Below are 19,623 nucleotides of genomic sequence, written 5' to 3' on the forward strand. Positions count from 1 at the left end.
TTTTTTTTTTTTTTTGGTTGCAGCCATCATTGTTGTTTTAGCAGGCCCGGGCTGGATTTGAACCCGCCACCTGAGGTGTATGTGGCTGGTGCCTTAGCCACTTGAGCCACAGGCTCCGAGCTGGTCTTTTGCATCTTAATCCACCCTTTTTCCTCTGATCTCATCACAGCACAGTGGTGCCAGTAAGTGTGTACCAAAAAGATAAACCTGCAGAAAAATAAACTCTCTCTCTGTCTTTACCTTGAAATGTATCTTTCTGTGGGCTGCAGGCCACTATAGTTCCTGTGCTTGCCCACGCCTACACATAGCTCCAAACACACACACCACCTCAATGTGTAAGTCTATCCCTCCAGCTTCTCCCTTCAAGATCCATACTATAAGTTATTGGTTTTCTCTTGACTGAGTTATTTCTAATTGTTTCTAATGCTTACAATGTAGAAATGATAAAACATTTTATAGCATGCAAAATTATTAATTTTAAAAATGAAAAAAAATTGTTTCACCTATGAGAACAATATTTGGGATTTTTCTTTCTGGTTTATAAATTTTCAGATTGTTTGGCTTTGGGACAATTTAATTTAAAAAAAATATGTCCTATAGATGCTTCTAGTTTATGGACAAAGACTCCTGAAGAAATTGAAGAAAAAAGAGCAATAAAGGAGATGTGTTATAAATCAGGTAAGAAATCGAATATCTGTGGATTTTCTAGTACTTCGTGTGGTAAAATATACTAACCGGTGCTTTTCTTGTGGGAGATTAGGTGAATACTACAGATTTCACACTCCTCCAGATATTTCAACGTCAAAAAGCATAGCTCCTACAGCAGAAAAAGAGTTAGAAAAGCCTTTGGAAAATGGCAGCGAATTGCAAGAAGGTAAGAAATTAAAAGGCAGCATTCAGGGTGATGTGTAAGAGATACTTGGTATAACAGGCTGTGAATTATTTAGTATGGTGTACAAGGTAATAGAGTAAAATCATAAATAATACATCAGACTTGAGGGTGGTAAGGAAGTGTTTGTATGGAGTGACCCAAATTTTGTATGAAAAGCTGCTTTCATGAGATTGCCTTTTTCTAGAGAGGCCACAGAATGAGTAGACTTCATAAAGACATGACGACACTGTCCACTCCAAGCAGTAACCCTGGAAATAATTTGCCTTTACAATTTTATTTGTATTCAAAATAATATCCCTGTGTAAGAGGTCTAGGCCTTTCTTTCCGAATAGAAAGAAAAACTTAGCCCAAGAAGAGCTAACGGGCAATCACAGAATGACGCCAGTGGAACAACACCCTTCACTAAAGGAACGTCTTCTGTGTACCAGGCTAGTCAAGGGTGATGCGGGTGGACAGATCAAGGCTCTGCCTCTCATAGAATTTACCCTTCTGTGAATCTGATTTTACTACTGGAAAATATTTTGCCCTTGAAGGCAAGATAAGAAGATCAGTATATTCCAGATATAAAACCAGAAACTCAGAGAAAATCTGTGGGTGCCAGGCGTTTATATAGTTTTCTTGTCCTTGAAATGAGCTTAAAGATGAATTTTGCAGGAGTAGAAGAGATTGAAATTTATTCCTGCTCCTCCAGAAAAAAAAAAAGAAGAGATATTTGGGAAAGTGTCCTAGGTCCAAGATGAGCATGGGAAGTACAGCATGGAGTATTTAAACTGTGATTTTACAAATCTGTACGAGGCAAACTATTTAAACAGAGGGCGGTAGGGGGCAGCAACACACCATCAGATGGAAAAAAAGTCTGCACGACTTAATGGGAATATCCTTCTAGGGAAGAACACTGCAGGCCCGCACTACTTAGATAAGAGGGAACAAAAAATAAGCAATAATAAAAAAGTTAGCAGTGAATAGTAAAAAGGGAAGATTTTTAAGACCATTATATGTACTTTTCCTTGGTCTTATGCTTTTAAATCTTTTTGTTTCTAGGTAGTTTCAGTTAATACCTTTTACACCCTTCACCCAGATTCCCCTCAAATGTTAACATAGCATCTTAACCATGTTCTCCCTCATTCTCTCTTCAGATACACTGTTATTATTATTTTCTGAGCTGTGTGAGAGTAAGTTGCAGACATCATGCCCATTTGCTCTTCCATAATTGTGGTTTAAATATCCAAATCAGGAAATCACCCCTGATACAATATTGTGTACAGCCTTTCCCTCCACCACTGTTATCAATTATGCTATTAATGTCTTTTATCGCAACATGAGTCCTCCCCACGCAAGTCCAATCCAGAATTTTACATTGTCATGTCTTTTATTCTGCTTTTACCTATTTGTTTTAGGAGAAAATTATCTGGAGATATACATAAGGAAAACTGAGAGGATAATTTAATTTTCCTGGTGTAATTAGCATATTGTGGTCGGTAGTGATTCTCATGCTTTTTACTCAATGGTTAATGGTAAACAGCTAAAAGAAATATTACAAAATTTTCTGGGGTCCCGTCCCGGGGGCAGGGTTTGCTAAGACCTGTGGAACTGGTGGTGACCCACTGAAGAAATATAAAGTTAGAAATGACAAGAAAGAGACAACAGTTACAGAATAGAATTTTCAAAGGTTGGAACTCAGGGGACCACTGCCCATTTGTGGGGTGCAGTGATGGCACTGGGTATGTCTGCTCCATTCAGCTTTTCTTAATGGCTATTTGCTCAGAGGTAAGCTGAGGGAAGGAGGAAAGATACCAGCAGTTTCTCTGAGTGAGCATCTCAGCTCCTATTGTTTTTATAATCATTAACTGTAAGGGTCTGAGCAGTCTTGAAAAATCCGGAACATGAGCCGTGTGTGTGGGGCAGCCTCCTGTCTAAGGTCACACATGTGGATTCCTAGGGTGGGGTTAGACTCTGGTAGTTCCCTGTGGAGTAAAACACCACTGGCAGCAATCTCCTCTGAAGAATCCATGGGAGAGAGGAATTTTCCTCTCATCACCACTACAGCGGGGTCTTCCTCTGCGATAAGGGATATAAGCCTTCCTGCCCATATTTCAGGGCTCACGCTGTTCCCTTGATCTCTGCCCAAGCCAAATGCAAATCTCCACAATGGGTATCTGCCTTGTCTGTTTACTGGGCAGGAAACGGCCTAGTTAATGTATCTTTTGGGGCCTTGCCATAGCCTCTTCTAGGCCATTAGTCCTTCAGAGTATTCACAGACCCATGAGGGGTGTTTCTAAGCTGTATGCCTGATAGGCCAGAGTTCTAGGAAAAGCAGGGAACTTGCTCAGATAAGAATTTTAGCAGTGGCTGGTTAAAGGCAAAGTAGCTGAGTTTCCTTAGTTCTGACTCACTCAGCTTACTTTTTAATTTTTCCCTTTTTAGGGGAGTGTTTTCCCTCAATAAGAATAGGGTCTTCGGTCCCCATTCTGCCAGCAAAAATTCACTATATGAAAACACATCAAATAAACTAAAATATATTACCTACATACAATAGAGTTTTTAAATTGCCATTTGATAAATAATCCAAGTAGGAGAATGTACTTTCTTGCTCCTTTGTTAGCAATTGACAAATTTGCTTCAAGTGCATATGTTTATAAACTTGCTGTTCATCAGGTCACTGTGCAGACGACATTTACATTGACATGTAAGCATTTTAGCTTCATACTACATTCTACCATGAACTTCTGATTTAAGCTTGTGATAGTTTCCAGAATGCCTTTCTTTTCTTATCATTTACAGGGGATGGTCTTACAGTTCCAACAAAATATAGCCTTGAAAGGCAAGGTGAGATAAAGACATCACTGGATAGGAAACCAAGGACTGACATTGCTGAAAATGGAGGTGAGTTATTTTATACCAGAAGTAAGTTAAATTAGTACTGATTGATTCTTAATACCATTGCCCTATTAATGAGTTTGAATTTCCTCTCAAAACTAGTTTTGTTTATTTTTTTTTACCTGTTTCATTTTTAACCTAGGGGTGATAAGTACAACACAAAATCAGGTGCTTTCAGAGGCAAGTATATTTGCCAAGCATTCTGTGTGAATTTGTACTCATTGTGCAAGATTTTTCATTTTCCGAATTTTTATGAGAAATCTGGTATGTGTGTGTGTGTAGGTGACTTGAATTCGGGCCATAATGAATCTGGGAATTAAGCAAGTGCTGTAATGTACTATAACAGAGCTATCAACAGAAGAGATAATAAATCCTCTGAGTAAGTCTAGGTTAAGGCGGCTAAGGACAAATATATGTATTATTTGTGCCAAGGCAGAACATCCAATTCTGTGTTATTGCTTAAACATTTTGAACTGCATTTTAGCAGAAACGTTTTGGAAAATTCATCCTTTCACAGAAAATTCTAATCCTTTATTTTAAAAACAGGTAACTTTTTTGAGGAAGAAAAAGTGTGCGGTTGGGTGGGAAGAATGTGTGTGGAGAACAAGGCGATTGTCCTGGGTGTCTTGGCAATACTTTCGGCAGTCCCATTTTCAACCATTTTCAGCCATTTTCCATTGTTTACTTTCTTTTTCCCCCCTGTCTAAGATAGTTTATTCTTTCTTCTTCTTTCATATATTTGCGGCAATTTTAGACTAGCTGTCACAGTTTGGTCATCTTGAAGCAACGTGTTTCTCCCAGTGAAGGTTCCACTGTCTATGACAACCTAGCAGAGAACAAAACTGGCTCCATTTCACCCGACGAATTCTCGTTGTACATTCTGTTGACTATTACTAAACCATAGGGTCTTTTTGGTTAATAAAAGATTATTTCCTTTTTAAAATTCAGATGACTCTGAGGGTACACGTGACTAGGTTATGTTGTTTGTGTTTCTAAGGTAAAGGGCAGGTTGTGGTTGAGCCCTTCATGCGGGGGCTACGCTGTACACCCTACACTGTGCCCCTCAGGTGAGAGCTTACCAGCCCCCCGACCCCTCCTTTCTCTCCCCTCCCCCCACTGGAATATAGTTGTGTTTTTCTCTCCTATGGGTTTGTAGTTCTTTTCCTGTTGGTTTTGTATCAGTATTGAGTACATTGATTATTTGCTTTTCCCTTGTGATAATTTACTAATAAGAAAGTGTTTCAGCTCCATCCAGGTAAATACAAATTTGAAAAGTCTCCATCTTTTTAATGGCTGGATAGTATTCCATAGTGTGTGTGTGTATATATATATATATATATATTACATTTTTTGGATCCATTTGTGGGTTAATGGGCACATGGGTTCCTTCCATGTGTTGGCAATTGTGAATTGAGCTGCAATAAACGTATCTTTGGGATAAAATGATTTTTTTTTCCTTCCTAGTAAGGAGATTGTGGGGAAAAAAAGGAAGGTCTAAATTTAGCTCTTTGAAGATTTTCCATACTTCTTGCCAAACATACTGTATTAGTTTGTGCTCCCATAAAAGTGTTCCCTGCTCTCCGGGCGGTGCCTGTGGCTCCGTGTGTAGGGTGCTGGTGCCATATACCGAGGGTGGCAGGTTTGAACCCAGTCCCAGCCAAACTGCCACCAAAAAAATAGCCAGGTGTTGTGGCGGGCACCTGGGGTCCCAGCTACTTGGGAGGCTGAGGCAAGAGAATCACCTAAGCCCAGGAGTTGGAGGTTGCTGTGAGCTGTGACACCACAGCACTCTACTGAGGGTGATAAAGTGAAATTCTGTCTCTAAAAAAAAAAAAAGTGTTCCCTGCTCTCCACATCCAGCATTTGCAGCTTGGGGACTTTGTGACGTATTCTCACTGGGTAGGTTATAGATCTTGATTTGCATTTCTCTTATGATTAGGGATGATGAGAATTTTTTCATGCATTTGTTGGCCGTTTGTCTGTGTTCCTCGTCAGAGCAGATTCTGTTCATGTCTCTTGCCTAGTGATAGATGGGATTATTTGCTCTTTTTTTGTTGATTAATCTGAGTTCTCTATAGATTGTAGTTGTCAATCCTTTGTCAGATTTGCAACATGCAAATATCTTTTGCCATTCTGAAGGTTGTCTGTTTGCTTTGATTGTTAAATCCTTAGCGGTGTAGAAACTTTTAGCTTGATTAATCTCATTTATTTATGTTGATGTTGCCATTGCTAATGCCATCTTCCTCATAAAATCTTTCTCCAGACTGATATCTTCTAGAGTTTTTCCTTATAATTTTTTTATTTTCCAAGAATGACCTGTTTTTAATTTTTTTATTAAATCATAACTATGTATATTTATGTATACAATGTACTGATTTGACACACAATGTGGAATGCTTACATCAAACAGATTAACGTAACTATCACCTCACTTACTTATTTGTTGCAGTGTGATATTTATACTCTACTCTTAATAGTTTTGAAATGTACCATTGCATAGTGCACAATAGGTGAGGTCCCACCAAAACCCGCCCTCCCTCTCTCTTCCCTTCCATTCTTCCTCCTCTTCCCTCCTCCCTTTCTACACTATATTTGTGTTTTATCTTTCATATGAATGTGCAGGTGATTATATGTTGGTTTCATAATAGGGTTGAGCACATTGGATACTTTTTTCCCATTCTTGAGATACTTTATTAAAAAGAATGTTTCAGTTTCATCCCTGTAAACATAAAAGATGTAAGGTCTCCATCCTTTTTAATCCTTTCACGTCTTAGGTTTAAATCTAATAAAAGATTATTTTCAACCACTGATAAACTGATACTTTCATATCAAAAATAAACTTTCTTTCATATCGTGGCATCAGTAATACATTTTCCACTTGGTAGGGACCTAGAAAATATGAGAACGTCAGTGTCCTTTCATTATTCTGTTCAATAATAGAGTTAGAGTAATAAGCTTGTTGAATCACTGTGCCAAGGGAATGTTATGATTTTCCATCATCTAGGATACTGAGTTTTTGGCACATTCAGACACGTTGATTTTCTAGGCATCATAACGTTATGTACGTTACTATACAGAAAAATCACTTGGGTATAGGTACTACATATGAGAGCAACACAAACACATTTTGACCCCTGTATTGATAAAATGTATTGAAAAGGAAGAGGATCAAAAATTAAAATTGTAACTAATGAATTAATAATATTCAATTCGAAGGAAAACACTTAGATGTTCTCCTTAGTCTTAATACTATTTTAATGTTTTATTAAGCTTGGGCTTTAATCACATCTACAAATCTAAATTTCACATGTATTTGCGTCCTTATTTGTCGTAGTGCAGAATACTCCTCCTTTCCATGTCAGTAGTTCTCTCACAGTGATAACCTCTACTCCGATCTCTATTGCCAGAGGTTAACTTTGCCTTTCCTAGCTTTTACTTAAATAGAAATGTGCAGTGTGAATCTTTTCATTTTTAATCTTGTACTTAACAATGTTAGTATGAGACTGATCTGTGCTGTTGATGGCAGCAGTGACAGTTTTACACTGCTGGAAATATCTATCCGCAGTGTATGTGTGTGTATGTGAACACACGCGAAGGTAAATCCATGCATGTGCACGCAGACAGAGAGTCGCTTCTCATTATTCCCAGTAGTTATGTTCTGTAGGGCTCATGTGAACACTGAATTTGCAAATATTAAACCATTGCTCCTAGGGTAAATAAGTACACACACATTATATACATGTACATATCTCACAGAGATTGTTATTTTAAACCCTAAAAATTACTCATCCTGGTAGACTGTATTTTCTTTCATTTTAAAAAAGAGAAAACAAGGTTCAGAAATGTGTAGGCACTCTCTGAAGACCATCTGACTACGTTTCTTAAACGTTGGGGTGCTGCCCTCTGCTGTCTCCATCCTCTAGTCATCTATATGAAAACTGAAACCAAAACACTAAGCATGGCCATGTTGGCCCTCAGCTAGGGATGTGAGGGTCCAGCTACTCAAATATTTTACCACAGTACATGTTTGTGGAAAACCTCCAAAGCACCATGAATATTGCATGGTGGTTGGATGGACACTGTTGCCAGTTTGGGGCTATTATGAGCATTCTTGTAAGTGTCTTCTGAGTGACACACGAGGCTGTTTTCTTTGGGGTAATCTTACTGTCTATCTTTATCAACACTTACTATTTTCACAGTCCTTTTAACTTTAGCCTTTCTGGTGAGTGGCTAGTAGTATCTCACTATAATTTTAATTTCTATTTTTTTTTGATGATCAATTCTGTTGAGCACCCTTAACATAAAGGTATAAGGTTTATAAATGGCATAAACGTCATGATTATTTTGACTTTTCCTTTTGTCAAATGTGTGGGTTTTTTGGTCAAGTGTGTTTTTCAGTCTCTTTAGCCCATTTAAAAGTGTATTTTCCTTATTGGTTACTCTAAACAAGTTTGCACACTTTCTGCTAATCCATCCCATTCACTAATCCTCTTCCTTCCTATTCCTAAATCCACATACTAAATTCTTAACTTCTTTTTGAATTCCGTACGGGTTTCCTACTTAAATTTCCAATTAGCGTTCTATTTTTATATTAGTAATGTTATTTTTTCCAACTTCCTGTTTCATAATGCTTGCATCTTTTTCATTTTCCTCTGGATTTTGTTCCATTATTCTCTGTATTAGTGTGCCTTCTAATAATTGATTAGATGCTCGACATTATGGCTAAAAAATTACATAGTGTATGAATGACGTTTTTCCACAGAGCGACTTTTCTTTTGGCAGACAGCTAGAGTATCAGCAGGCTGCCTTTATTCTATGAAGGAGTGGTTTTGACTTTGTTAGGATAATGTAGTGCATGATGTATTTTTTCCCCTTTCATTGAAGGTGTAGTTCTTAGTCCTAGGAGAGGCCCTTATCCCTAAAATGTTGCTTTTTGGGGTTATCAGCTAAGAGCAAGGAGCGTTCACCAAGATCTTTCCACTCCAGTGAGGTTCCAATTCCAAATTTTGCCACTCAAGCTGGATGCAGTGTCTGAAATCTTTAACCAGTTCTTCAGCCTTCCAGAAGATGTTTCTGCTTGTTTCCTAGGTTCTGATTGTTCATGAAAAGTGTGGACAAGAACTTAAAGGGAGAACTTCTTTGTTTCCTCCTCTTTCAGATTCCATCCTCCAGTTCAAATCACTTCTACAGTTCCAAACTTTGACTCCTTCCTTTTAGCCTACATGGTTGGTCGTTCTGCATGGTATTTTCCTGCGTGATAAATTAGAAATGCTTTCAGGGAAAATCTATGGTGAGTGTGGAGTTCAACTCATTCTGGGGAATAAACTTCACTTTCCCCCATTGCTCTCCGGCATTACAGTCCTTCTCACTGAGTTATTTTTCAATCAGTTTGTTTTTTGGTAGTTAATAATTGTTTGGGGCAAGAAAGTTATTCAGATATAAGCCATTTGGTCATGGAAGAAACTAAAGTGTTTTTTTTTTTTGACATTTTATTAATGGTTTTATGTAAGCTCTTTAAGGGCAAAGACTATATATAGTCAATCAGTCAAGATAAATATCTGTAGTAGAATTTCTAGCCCGAGATGCTTTCAGTAAATACTTGCAAAATAAATGACGGTTGGCTGAAACATATTGAATGGGTGGATGGAGACATGTTTGTAAACTTTATAGATGACTGAATGTTAATTTGCTGGAACAATAAGCCATATCTAACCAGATAAATTCAAAAAATAAACATAAATTCTTACAGGTTAAGTTCAAGACGTTAATGGTGGCTTTTCTTCAAGTTGGGTAAAATCTGACATGATATAGTTTAAGAGAAGAAAAAACATGTTTTCTGTTGGCCACATGTTTTAAATATGATTCAGTGATGTGTTTCCACTACCAAATAGCTAAGGAAAACTCACAGTGAATTATTAGGAGTAGCGTAGGAAGACTGTTAAATGTGGAAAGTCATCTAAAGTACTCAGGAGAACACATAGAAAATCGCTCCATAAAAGTCAACTCTTTTTGTATTAGTTCCGCTAATTTCTCCACATTTAGGTGTCGTTTCTTAAAGAAGGTTATTTGAAACAAATATGTAATATTAAGAAAAGGCACTTGTATGGTGAAGGATTTGGAAACTTTGTGTATAAGTTATATTTAAAGCAATTCTGGATATATATCCTGGAATGCAGAAGACCTTTAAGGAACATGGAAACTGCTTTCATATATGTGAACATGTCAGATAGAAGACAAATTGTATTTGTTTTGACCATCTCCAGAGGATGAGACTAAAGATTACCATAGTTAATGGACAATTATGTTAAATACGTTAATTTTCTTACAATTATCTAGATGTAAGTTTACAGACTATTTACATACCTTTGTTAACACACATATATGAATCTGAACATATACATTAAATATGATCTGTATAGACATGAGATGGTGCCACTGAGTAGTGTTTAAACAAAAGTGGACAAAAGGGATATTGTAGAGAATATTCCGATGTTGCAAGTTTCGGCCATTATGCCACTGACAGTAAGGTTTTGTCATAGGAGGTGACTGTTACGTTCCACAGAGAATCATATTTCTTGGAGTAGATGAAAATAAAGCTTTAAGTGAAGAGAAAGAAAGCTCCCTGTCGAAATGTTCAAATACTAAAGGTAATTTATTCTATAATTTTCATTCACTTGTAATTTGCCTAAATAAGTTTAAGACAAAGCTTGGTTGTTATAAGAGCACTATAAAAGGGAAAGTAATGAAATCAAAATAGATACTGAACACAGTCAAGACCCTTAAGGTCAAGACCCCCCACCTTTCTCTAATTATGTGCCCATTGGACTTGATCATTTTTTAATTTTTTAGTTTCCTTCCTGGAAAATTAGCCTTTTGGACTACCTAATTTCTGGGAATATTGCTAGCTTTAAAAGGTTTTGGCTTTCTTAAATGGTAATATCAAGTCTTTTTTTCAGTTTGTTTTTCCAGTTTATCAGTATGACTGAATTTTATTAGAAAACATTGTAAACACCATGAAGGGCATTAGTCTTGTGATGGCTTCCTCGTTTCAGAATTATTGCTAACTATACCCTGTGAATAATGATGAGAAATTATATAAACGACGTCCTTTAAAGTTTGATGCCACCCTTACTGTGCTCAGAATCCCCTAGGGGGCGCCGTTCTGTTGGGTCCCTCTCTCAGCCACAGACTAAAAGTATAGCAGTCCTATAATCAGAGGGCTTCCCATCCTCTCCATCAAAATGTAAACCCAAGGAATGAGCTGTTTCCCCCACCATTAAATTTTCTCAAACATAGGAAAAGTGTTTTCATGGAAAATTGTATGTAAATCTCCTTTTTTCAGAGGTGGAAAAGTTTCACCCAAATCCATCAAAGAAACTCTTAGAAGCTAAACCAAAGCAGTGTCCACCAGCCATGGGTGACTGTTTGAAGCTGAGAAAAACCGCAATTCAGTTTTTCACTTGCACTGGCCACATGTCAAGTGCTCAGCAGCCAGTGTGGCTGGTGGCTGCCGCATGGACAGAGCAGATGGACAACTTTTCCATCATCCTGGAAAATCCTGCTGGGTATTGCTGCTCCACAGTCTAGAACAAGCGAAAGTGGTTACATTTTACATAGTCTCAAAACCCCAATGTCATGAAGCCTGTTTAACGTAAAATCGACCACTCTTCAGTTCTTTTGTGTGGCGATATTAAAAACATCCCCAGCATTTGTCATTCACGTATGGAAGAGGATGACATAGTTTTGAATTTTAAAATCTCGTTAGCGATGACCGTTGGGGATCAAGGGGATAACTAAGGGACTTTTTAGAGATGCTTTCCTCGAAAGTAGTGTCCATGTATATTCTGGAGAGGTGAGCCCATCATGTAATATTTGAATAGTGAAATACCAACGGAAACACTTCACTTTACTAATACTGACATTTTATTTTCTTAATTTGCTTTAAAAGATAACCAGGAAAGTCCTCATCCAAAGCGTTCCCTAACTACCCGACTAGCACCTACAGCGCATGTTTTAAATGCCACTGAGAATATCAGTGTGAAGTGCAGAGAGGAGCCCTCTTCAAGTGAGACATTAGCTCTATCACTTTTTGGCCTTAGATATATTTGTCTTATCATGGATTTGTTTTACTTATTTAAAATAGAACTTGAAAAAAACAAGAGAGAGAAAAGACAAAGAAGGTTTAAAAATTAGTCAGGACTAAGAATGAAAGACACAATATTCTTCTACTAACTCTGACAATGAATTGTGATGTAGGTCCTAGTAAATGACATGCTTTCCCACTGGTTTAATTTCGGGATTAAAATTTACACTGCACTAACTCGTCAGAAGATTCACTGGTATAATAATATTTTGAGATTTTATCCACAGTAGAATCCATTGGCATCATTGTATTATGTTTGAGATTATTTTAAATAATCTGGCTTCTCTTTGGTATTCAGTACTGCGAGATTCTTCCTCAATGCAGTTAACACTTGTGAATCTTCCTGATTCCTTCCCTCCTTTCTGTTGTTTATTTGATTTGTTGAACCCCTAAAATATTCTTGGATCCCAGATAGGCACCAATGGGGATTGTGATGACGTGTCCCAGAGAAGCTCAGTTGAGTAGTGCTTGTTAAAAATATGGCTTAAACCTTAGGATTGGTAGAGCGGGAGTGGAGGTGAACATGAGATTTGAAGAGGAGGCCGTGACGCACAGCTTTACTGGGGACATAAAGCTTAAGCTGAGATTGAGAGCCAGGGCAAGGACGGATTTATTAGTTTGCCATAGAGAGTGGAATCTGTACAGTGCTCTTAGCCTTCATGCAGTAGTCACCTATGAAGGTTTCTCACACAAAGAGACAACAGAGTGCCCCTCTCTACCAAACTATTTGAAGGTTCTCTGGAGACATGGTACCTTAGAAATTTCTGGAAACTTGAGAATGCATATATAAACATTTTGATGTAAAAACATGCAAGTAGAAAGTGAACATTTTAACATTCTTAACACCTAGACATTCTCTTATTTATTTGCTCAAACTATCACTTCACTCAGCTTCTTAAGATCTTAAAAGAGTAAGGTACAATGCACTGACAGTATTTTACTTTAAATCCAACTTCTTAAGAAGAGTAGTTTTAACCAAAAAAGTACAAAACAACTTATGTTGAAAATAACGGTTCTAGAACTACCTAATAATAGCATTGTAATGGGATTTATAATTATATTTGGAATACAATTTTATATTCTTTTTATAAATCCACATTCCTTTGGAGAGAAGCATTTTTTTTTCCCTTCGAGGAAAGCTAATTATTGACGGTTTGCTCATCAATCTATTTCCCAGTTAGGTTTTTTTCTGTACTTAAAAATAAATCACCCTGTGTTCTAACAAGTAAAGCGTTAGGGTGGTGCATTTATTTTTTTTCCTCTTGCTTGACATTTGAATGCACAGATATGTAATTATCACCTACAGAAATTTTCAGATAAAAGCATCTCTTAAAAACATGTCAAAATTTGTATCTTCTCTAAGTGAACGATGTCCAGCCAGTGAGGAAGCCTCATTTTAAAGGTGTGAAAAAAAGAAAATGGATTTATGATGAACCAAAGAATTTTCCTGGCCCTGGAATGAGGAGAGGTGAAGTGTCCGTAAATTTCATTATTTCTAAATTGTAATTTTAAAAGCGATCAAATATCAAATATGTTCTATCTGAAAAACAAATCCCTGCCATGCAGCATAAATGTTTGTTTAAAAGTCAACCCAACTCCTCTTAATCACTTTAGTTTACGTTGTGCTATCAAATGCTTAAGTATTATTTACCGGTGTGACACCAGCTTGTTCTGTCCCTCCCTCCACCCTTTCTTTACAGCAGTACAGGCTCCAAATCCCAAAAATAAGATGAGTTATTATCGCAGCAATAAAAACCGAAATGCTGAGAATGCGTCCTATATCCACGTTCAGAGAGACACCGTCCGGACTGTCTCCCTGAGTGCACCTCCCCGCAGCAGGCCCGCAAATGGTTCCTACAACAAAGGTGATGTTAACAAGGAACACAGACTCAACCTCTGTTCAGGTGAGGCCCTTTGCCAGGGTGCTTTACTGCTGTCTGTGGTTTGCATCTCACGAGGCTTCCTAATGGCTTGTTCAACTTCACTGGCACCCAGAGCCCTCTTCTTTCCCAGGCCTTCACCACCATAGTATCTTAGAAACCAGGGAGAGGGTTTACTGCATGTGCGGGAGAGCACAGGATTTAAGGGATGTGGAAGGAAGCTCCCCTGTTGGGTACAGATGACTTGACGTGGGCCCTCCCTAGACTGTTATCTCAGAGCTCTGCCCTTTGCTCCCCTGGATGGCTTTATTTCATTCTGGAGGATTGTTTTTAAATGGTTGACATTTTCTTGTTCTGCTAACTGCCTAGTTCAATTATCACGGTCAGGCTAGCACCTTGGCTTTTCCTTCAGTCTTTACGATTATTTTCTGCAAGGGTTAGTTGGGGGTTAACTGGAATATTTTTGACAACCTCTCATCTCTCCCACCATGTACAGATTGCCTCTAAATCGTTTCATCATGTAACAGGCAGAGTCATAGTACGTGTCAGGAAGCACAGAGCCACACAGGGGAAGGGAACCAAATGGCTTTTTCTTCCCTGTCTCAGACGAATTTTGCTGTTTTGAAGTTGGCTTTTCCGTGTTTTTCCACTTAACCAAATGCCACTCAATTATCTGTAATTTCATGTTTGTGTTTTTCCACGTTCACAGTCTAGTTAGTGGAGTTCTGAATGTTTTGCACTTTTGGAAACATAAGTGAAGACTGTCTTTCTTAGGTTCTTTATTTTACAATTTAAATAGACATTAGCTTATTCAAATTGTTTTCCTATTTCAGAATAGAATGGTATATGGATTTATAGGTAGACAGGGATATTTTCTTGGGTGAAACTAGATTTTAATTTTGTCACTATTACTATTATTTCATTTATTGTTATTATTATCATTTTCATTTTAGCAGAAGTGGATGGCTGTGAAGACTGCAATAAGTATAAGAACAGTTCATTGCTAAAGTCTAGATGTGTGTAAAGATGCTAGTAGTTATACTCTACGTTGTTTTTGTACCATTAGTACAATGTCAACATAGGGAAAAAAGAACATTCTTGATATTGTCGTGGACCATGCATTCGTAACCACAGCTACATAGTCAGACTCGAAATCACAAATATAACATTTTAGATAGTAGTTGAGATGTAGACTTGTCAGAGAAAAGTACGTATTTAAAGATCAGATAAATATGTCAGTGCACTGGTTTCCTTGGGCGGTGAGCTCACTATTGCAGAGTGATCCTTGTGATCATAGAAGTCACTTCACAGAAGGAAATGGGATTTCCTTAGCAGAACTGTACATAGAAACATGGTAAAGCAAGGTGGTGAAATTTTGGTTATATTGAGATATTTTATTCTCCTCTAGCTTAACCTCATGGGTGAGAGCCTTATTTGAGGAATTGGACAGCCAATTAACAGATCAGTAACCATATTCGCTGATAACTTACGTGGTCTTAATAAACTCACTTATATCCCTAAAGCCCAAGCTTTGAAATGATAAAATTAATTACTTAGAGAATAGCTTCACACACCCCGGAGACATTTACAACTTTAATTAATGATTTTAAGGTTATAAAATACTTAATTCCAGTCTTGTCTTTTTACACAGACAAATATATGTCAACATCCTATAATGGCTCAGCCTGGCGAAAAAGAATCCCTTTTTCAAAAACATATTCAAAAACTGAAAAGATATATACAGGTAAATATTTACTGGTGATTTTAATGTGTCACGCAATTCTGAAAATAAATAAGGGTTGAACTTCGAGGAACACATTTTAGAAAACATTAAAATAAGTAATATTTTCAAGATATATATATGTAATTACTTGGATTTTAGTAAAAATATTTTCTATTAGAAACTTAATTTTACTTTACATTATTGTGTCTCTTTTTCCCTAATTGTATGCATTACTTTTGATACAGTTCTTTCCTGGGCAAGAACAAATTATGTAATATAGTTAGGTGTATTCTTTCCTATGCTACAAAGCATATATATATATATATATAAAATGTATTTTGATGCAAATAAGATATTAAAACTTTGCTATGTCTACTATAGACAAATATTGACTGATGCCGGCTGAAAGGGCAACCAAGATGAAATTTCTTGGCCAGGAGGTTCCAAAAGACTTCATTCTCCCCCTCGTGCACTGGGTCTGGAATAGCATAGGGATCCCAGAAACCTTCTCAGGGTAAAGATTTTTAGTAGCCCTGACCTCAGGTTGTTTTTTTGCTCGACAACTTGGTGTCTTTTTCCAGCCTATCTTTTCTTTTGGAAAACCACATAGAATAAAATGCTTTCGTTTACTTCTCTGACAACTGAACCTTTCAGAAGAAGTTCCAGACAAAGGGATCTGACCTAAATAAGTAGCCTAGAACTTTAAGAATACTATGACTATGAAATTCTTGAGTTCTTATACTGGAGCTTCCCAGAATGGGCCAGAACATGTTCATATCAGAAACCTTCCCCTTTCCAGAATAAACAGCTGACATGTGTATATTTATATACAGGTGACAACTGCTATTCCACCATCCTTTCCCTAAGCATACTGTACTGCAAGACAACTCTGCTGCAGTGTTATTGACTTTGTTTTAGCTTTGTATGAATTTTCACATTATCACACTTAATTTTGTGGGAAAAGAAGGTGAAGCGTTGATTAAAATCCTGGGCAAAACCATTAGAGCAGTTGTTGAGCTACAGCCTCTTCTCTGGTGGTTTCCTTTTGGGAGAGATGATACTTGGAGTATTCAGGAATGTGCTCTTCCCCTTATCCCTGTCCCAGTTTCTGATCTTGGATCTTAGTAGCCCTCCCCTCTCCCATCCCAGACAGTTACATGTAAACATGAATTATAGAAGGATTGAGGGAAGGGAGAGTCACTTTGAAAACATAAACTATGTATCATCTATGTCCAGCTCAGAGCATCTGTGTGGATGACTGTGTCACATTTCCCAGATGCAACCTACAGAGAAAAGCTGCCAAGGCAATTTCTCAAGTAATCCGGGGTTGGGGGGAGGAAGCCACAACATAGGAGGACTGTTGACAGCATCTTAAGATTTCCAAGTGCCAAAGGTGCAGGGGAGGACAGCGCACATTCCTGTGAGCTCGAGTGGGAAGGAGTTCCTGGGGGAGGGGACCAGTGCCTCTACGCAAGGTCTTCCAGCTGGGATTAAAGGGATGAATACCAGAAAAAGGCTGTTGTTGTTGAGTCCTATTGGAGTGGGGAGATGCTTACTATAATCTTAACAGATTGCCTGTGCCAGAGAACCAGAGAGAAACCAACCAAGAATCCACTGACCAAACCCTTGTTAATTAGAGCATGGTCTGAGGACTAACAGTGATGACATCACGTGGGAGCATGTTTGAAATGTGGACTCTGGCTCAGCACCTGTGGCTGGCGGGTTCGAATCCTGGCCCTGCCAAACAACAATGATGGCTGCAACCAAAAAATAGCTGGGTGTTGTGGCGGGCGCCAGTAGTCCCAGCTACTTGGGAGGTGGAGGCAGGAGAATCACTTGAGCCCAGCAGTTGGAGGTTACTGTGAGCTGTGATGTCACTGCACTCTATCCAGGGTGACAGCTTGAGGCGCTGTCTCTAAATAAATAAATAAATAAAATGTGGACTCTCCATGTCAGACCTGCTGGATCAAAATCTGCATTTTAACAGCATCCCTGGGTATTAAGATACACATTAAAGTTTGAGAAACCTTAGACTAGGTTTCTGGGCCAGCATTCAAGGGAAGTAGGAGCCTTGCACAGAACCCAGATTTGTCAAGGGAAGTAGGAGCCTTGCACAGGACCCAGATTTGTCAAGACTGTTAAAATTATGTCATCTCGGTAGCTCTCACTAGGCAGCACCCATTCTCTCTTGTCCCAACCTCAGAAATTAGGAACAACAGCAGGGAGGTGAGGTAGGGAGAAAACCCGGGGGAAAGAATTTTAAATCTGAATATGATCGAAAAAAGGGACTAAGAAATCCCTGAGCTTATGTGGAAAGGACTACACAAATTTTGTACATCAGGAAGAATAGGGACATAAAATTAAAAAGCTTGATCTTGTGGGTGGCACCTGTGGCTCAAAAAAGTAGGGTGCTGGCCCCATATGCAGGAGGTGGCAGGTTCAAACTCAGCCTTGACCAAAAGCTACAAAAAAACAAAAAAAGCTTGATCTTATAATAAAATAATTTGTTTCCTTATTTTTCTTTTGATTGGGAAATTTATAACCTAGTAACTCTAGGAAGAAAAGGACTAGCTCGTGTTGTTCCCCACGTATTCCTGCCAGGGCACAGAGTGGCAGTTTCAATATTTCCCCGTGGACAGATGGACTGTTGCAGGGAAGGAGGTGGAGGACCCAGGCTGCCATTAGTCTGTTCCTCTAAGGGTTTGAAGCCAAGGCCACAGAAGTGTAAATGGGCAGGAGGAGCCTTTTGGGAAAGTGTCCTGGGATGCTATGGGCATAGCACACAATAGGAGAGGAAATGTCTATGGGAATTAGGGTGGGAACCGAATGCATCTGGAGGTGTCACTCTCCCTGGAAGCCTGCCTTTGGGACCAGGCGTCCTTTCTGGTAGTAGGAATACAGTGAGTGTGAGTGGAGGTGCCTGTCTCCCCACGGTGCGTCTTTCATCTATTCACTGAGCGTCCCACGGTGCTTCCTTACTTGTAGAACTCTTTCCATGTTTTCACCCCTCCATCCACATGCAAAACACAGTAGGCATGAAAAGGAAGTGGATTAAGTTTGAATGGTATTCTGAAAATGTATGAATTAAAACAATAAGCTGAGTTTTCTCGTTTTGCCTTTACATTTATGGCAAACCCTGGTGCCCCGAGGAAGGCCGAAAACAGAGAATAATTGAAGTATTTTTGTGCATTTTATTCTTAGAGCCAAGAAGAAATGGGAGCAAGTAAACCTGGAGGTTGAGAGAAGAGAAAAATGAGAAAAGAGAAAAAAATGCCAGACATCGTTTGATTTATAATCAAAAATGAAAATTCAAAGAATGAGATACTCAAGTCCTCCATACTATATACTGGATAGGCCAAAGATGATAAAAATGCCAATTCTGAAAATAAGATGCAGGAAGTACATTGTGCTCTTTCAAAAGCGATAAAAATGCAAATTACAAACAGCTGCCTGTGTATTTAGTAGGTTCGGAATTCATTCCATGCATTACCGCAGACATTTAATAAAATTTAAAAGTTTGACAATTCAACTCATTCTTTAATTGTACGCTAAGTCAAATTGCACAGATTGAGAAGTAAAATTGTGCCTTTCATCTCTGTTTTGCAACGCTCTTTATGGAGGAAAACTTCCTTTTCCTTTACCTAGATTTTAAGCTGGGCCCTTAGCAATGATAACACATAAAGTGTAAACAAAATTCAGCAAAATCCCAGAGTTACGGTTTGGTGATAAGTACCTTAGAAGAATTCCAATAGAAATACATTTTCATATGTGGCAGAAAGGCACAAAGATTGAATTATTATTCAGGGCAGTTACTGAACAGTATCTTTTAATTGGCAACTGCAAAACCTATCTGCTGAGGTGTGCCACATTCAAAACAGGAATATGAAACTTATCCTACCCTGAAAATAAAGAATATATGATTGTATTGGAGAAAAGGATTTATTGTGCTCAAGAAAAACAGTGAGGTAACCTCATGATGTCTCCAAAGTCTTGGTTAAGTTTGAAGGTGTTAATAACACCAGAAGTGTGAATACTTAGAAATGCAAGAGTGACATCATTTGAAATGATGAAAATAAAAATCATTATTTTGATTTATTTTGTACCTTTT

The 19,623-nt window shown here is 38.1% G+C and overlaps 1 protein-coding gene across 2 annotated transcripts in view; it reads left to right on the top strand.

The window, feature by feature from the left end:
• Positions 1–18,901, top strand: part of CUNH12orf50 (chromosome unknown C12orf50 homolog) — a 34,463-nt gene extending 15,562 nt beyond the window's left edge. The window contains exons 5-13 of one of the 2 annotated variants that reach the window (XM_003783374.2): positions 601–678; positions 761–874; positions 3,674–3,775; positions 10,309–10,416; positions 11,718–11,834; positions 13,276–13,380; positions 13,613–13,816; positions 15,444–15,536; positions 18,717–18,901. In XM_003783374.2, the coding sequence (XP_003783422.1) occupies positions 601–678; positions 761–874; positions 3,674–3,775; positions 10,309–10,416; positions 11,718–11,834; positions 13,276–13,380; positions 13,613–13,816; positions 15,444–15,536; positions 18,717–18,742 (947 nt within the window). In that variant the 3' untranslated portion in view covers positions 18,743–18,901. Of the gene's footprint in view, positions 1–600; positions 679–760; positions 875–3,673; positions 3,776–10,308; positions 10,417–11,717; positions 11,835–13,275; positions 13,381–13,612; positions 14,574–15,443; positions 15,537–18,716 lie in introns of those variants that run through there. The other variant, XM_012814201.2, reaches the window with a different exon arrangement.
• The last annotated feature ends 722 nt before the right edge of the window (positions 18,902–19,623 follow it).

The sequence above is a fragment of the Otolemur garnettii genome, unplaced genomic scaffold (genome assembly GCF_000181295.1).
Source record: "Otolemur garnettii isolate 467f Iridium unplaced genomic scaffold, OtoGar3 scaffold00007, whole genome shotgun sequence".
In the NCBI taxonomy this organism is placed as follows: Eukaryota; Metazoa; Chordata; class Mammalia; order Primates; family Galagidae; genus Otolemur; species Otolemur garnettii.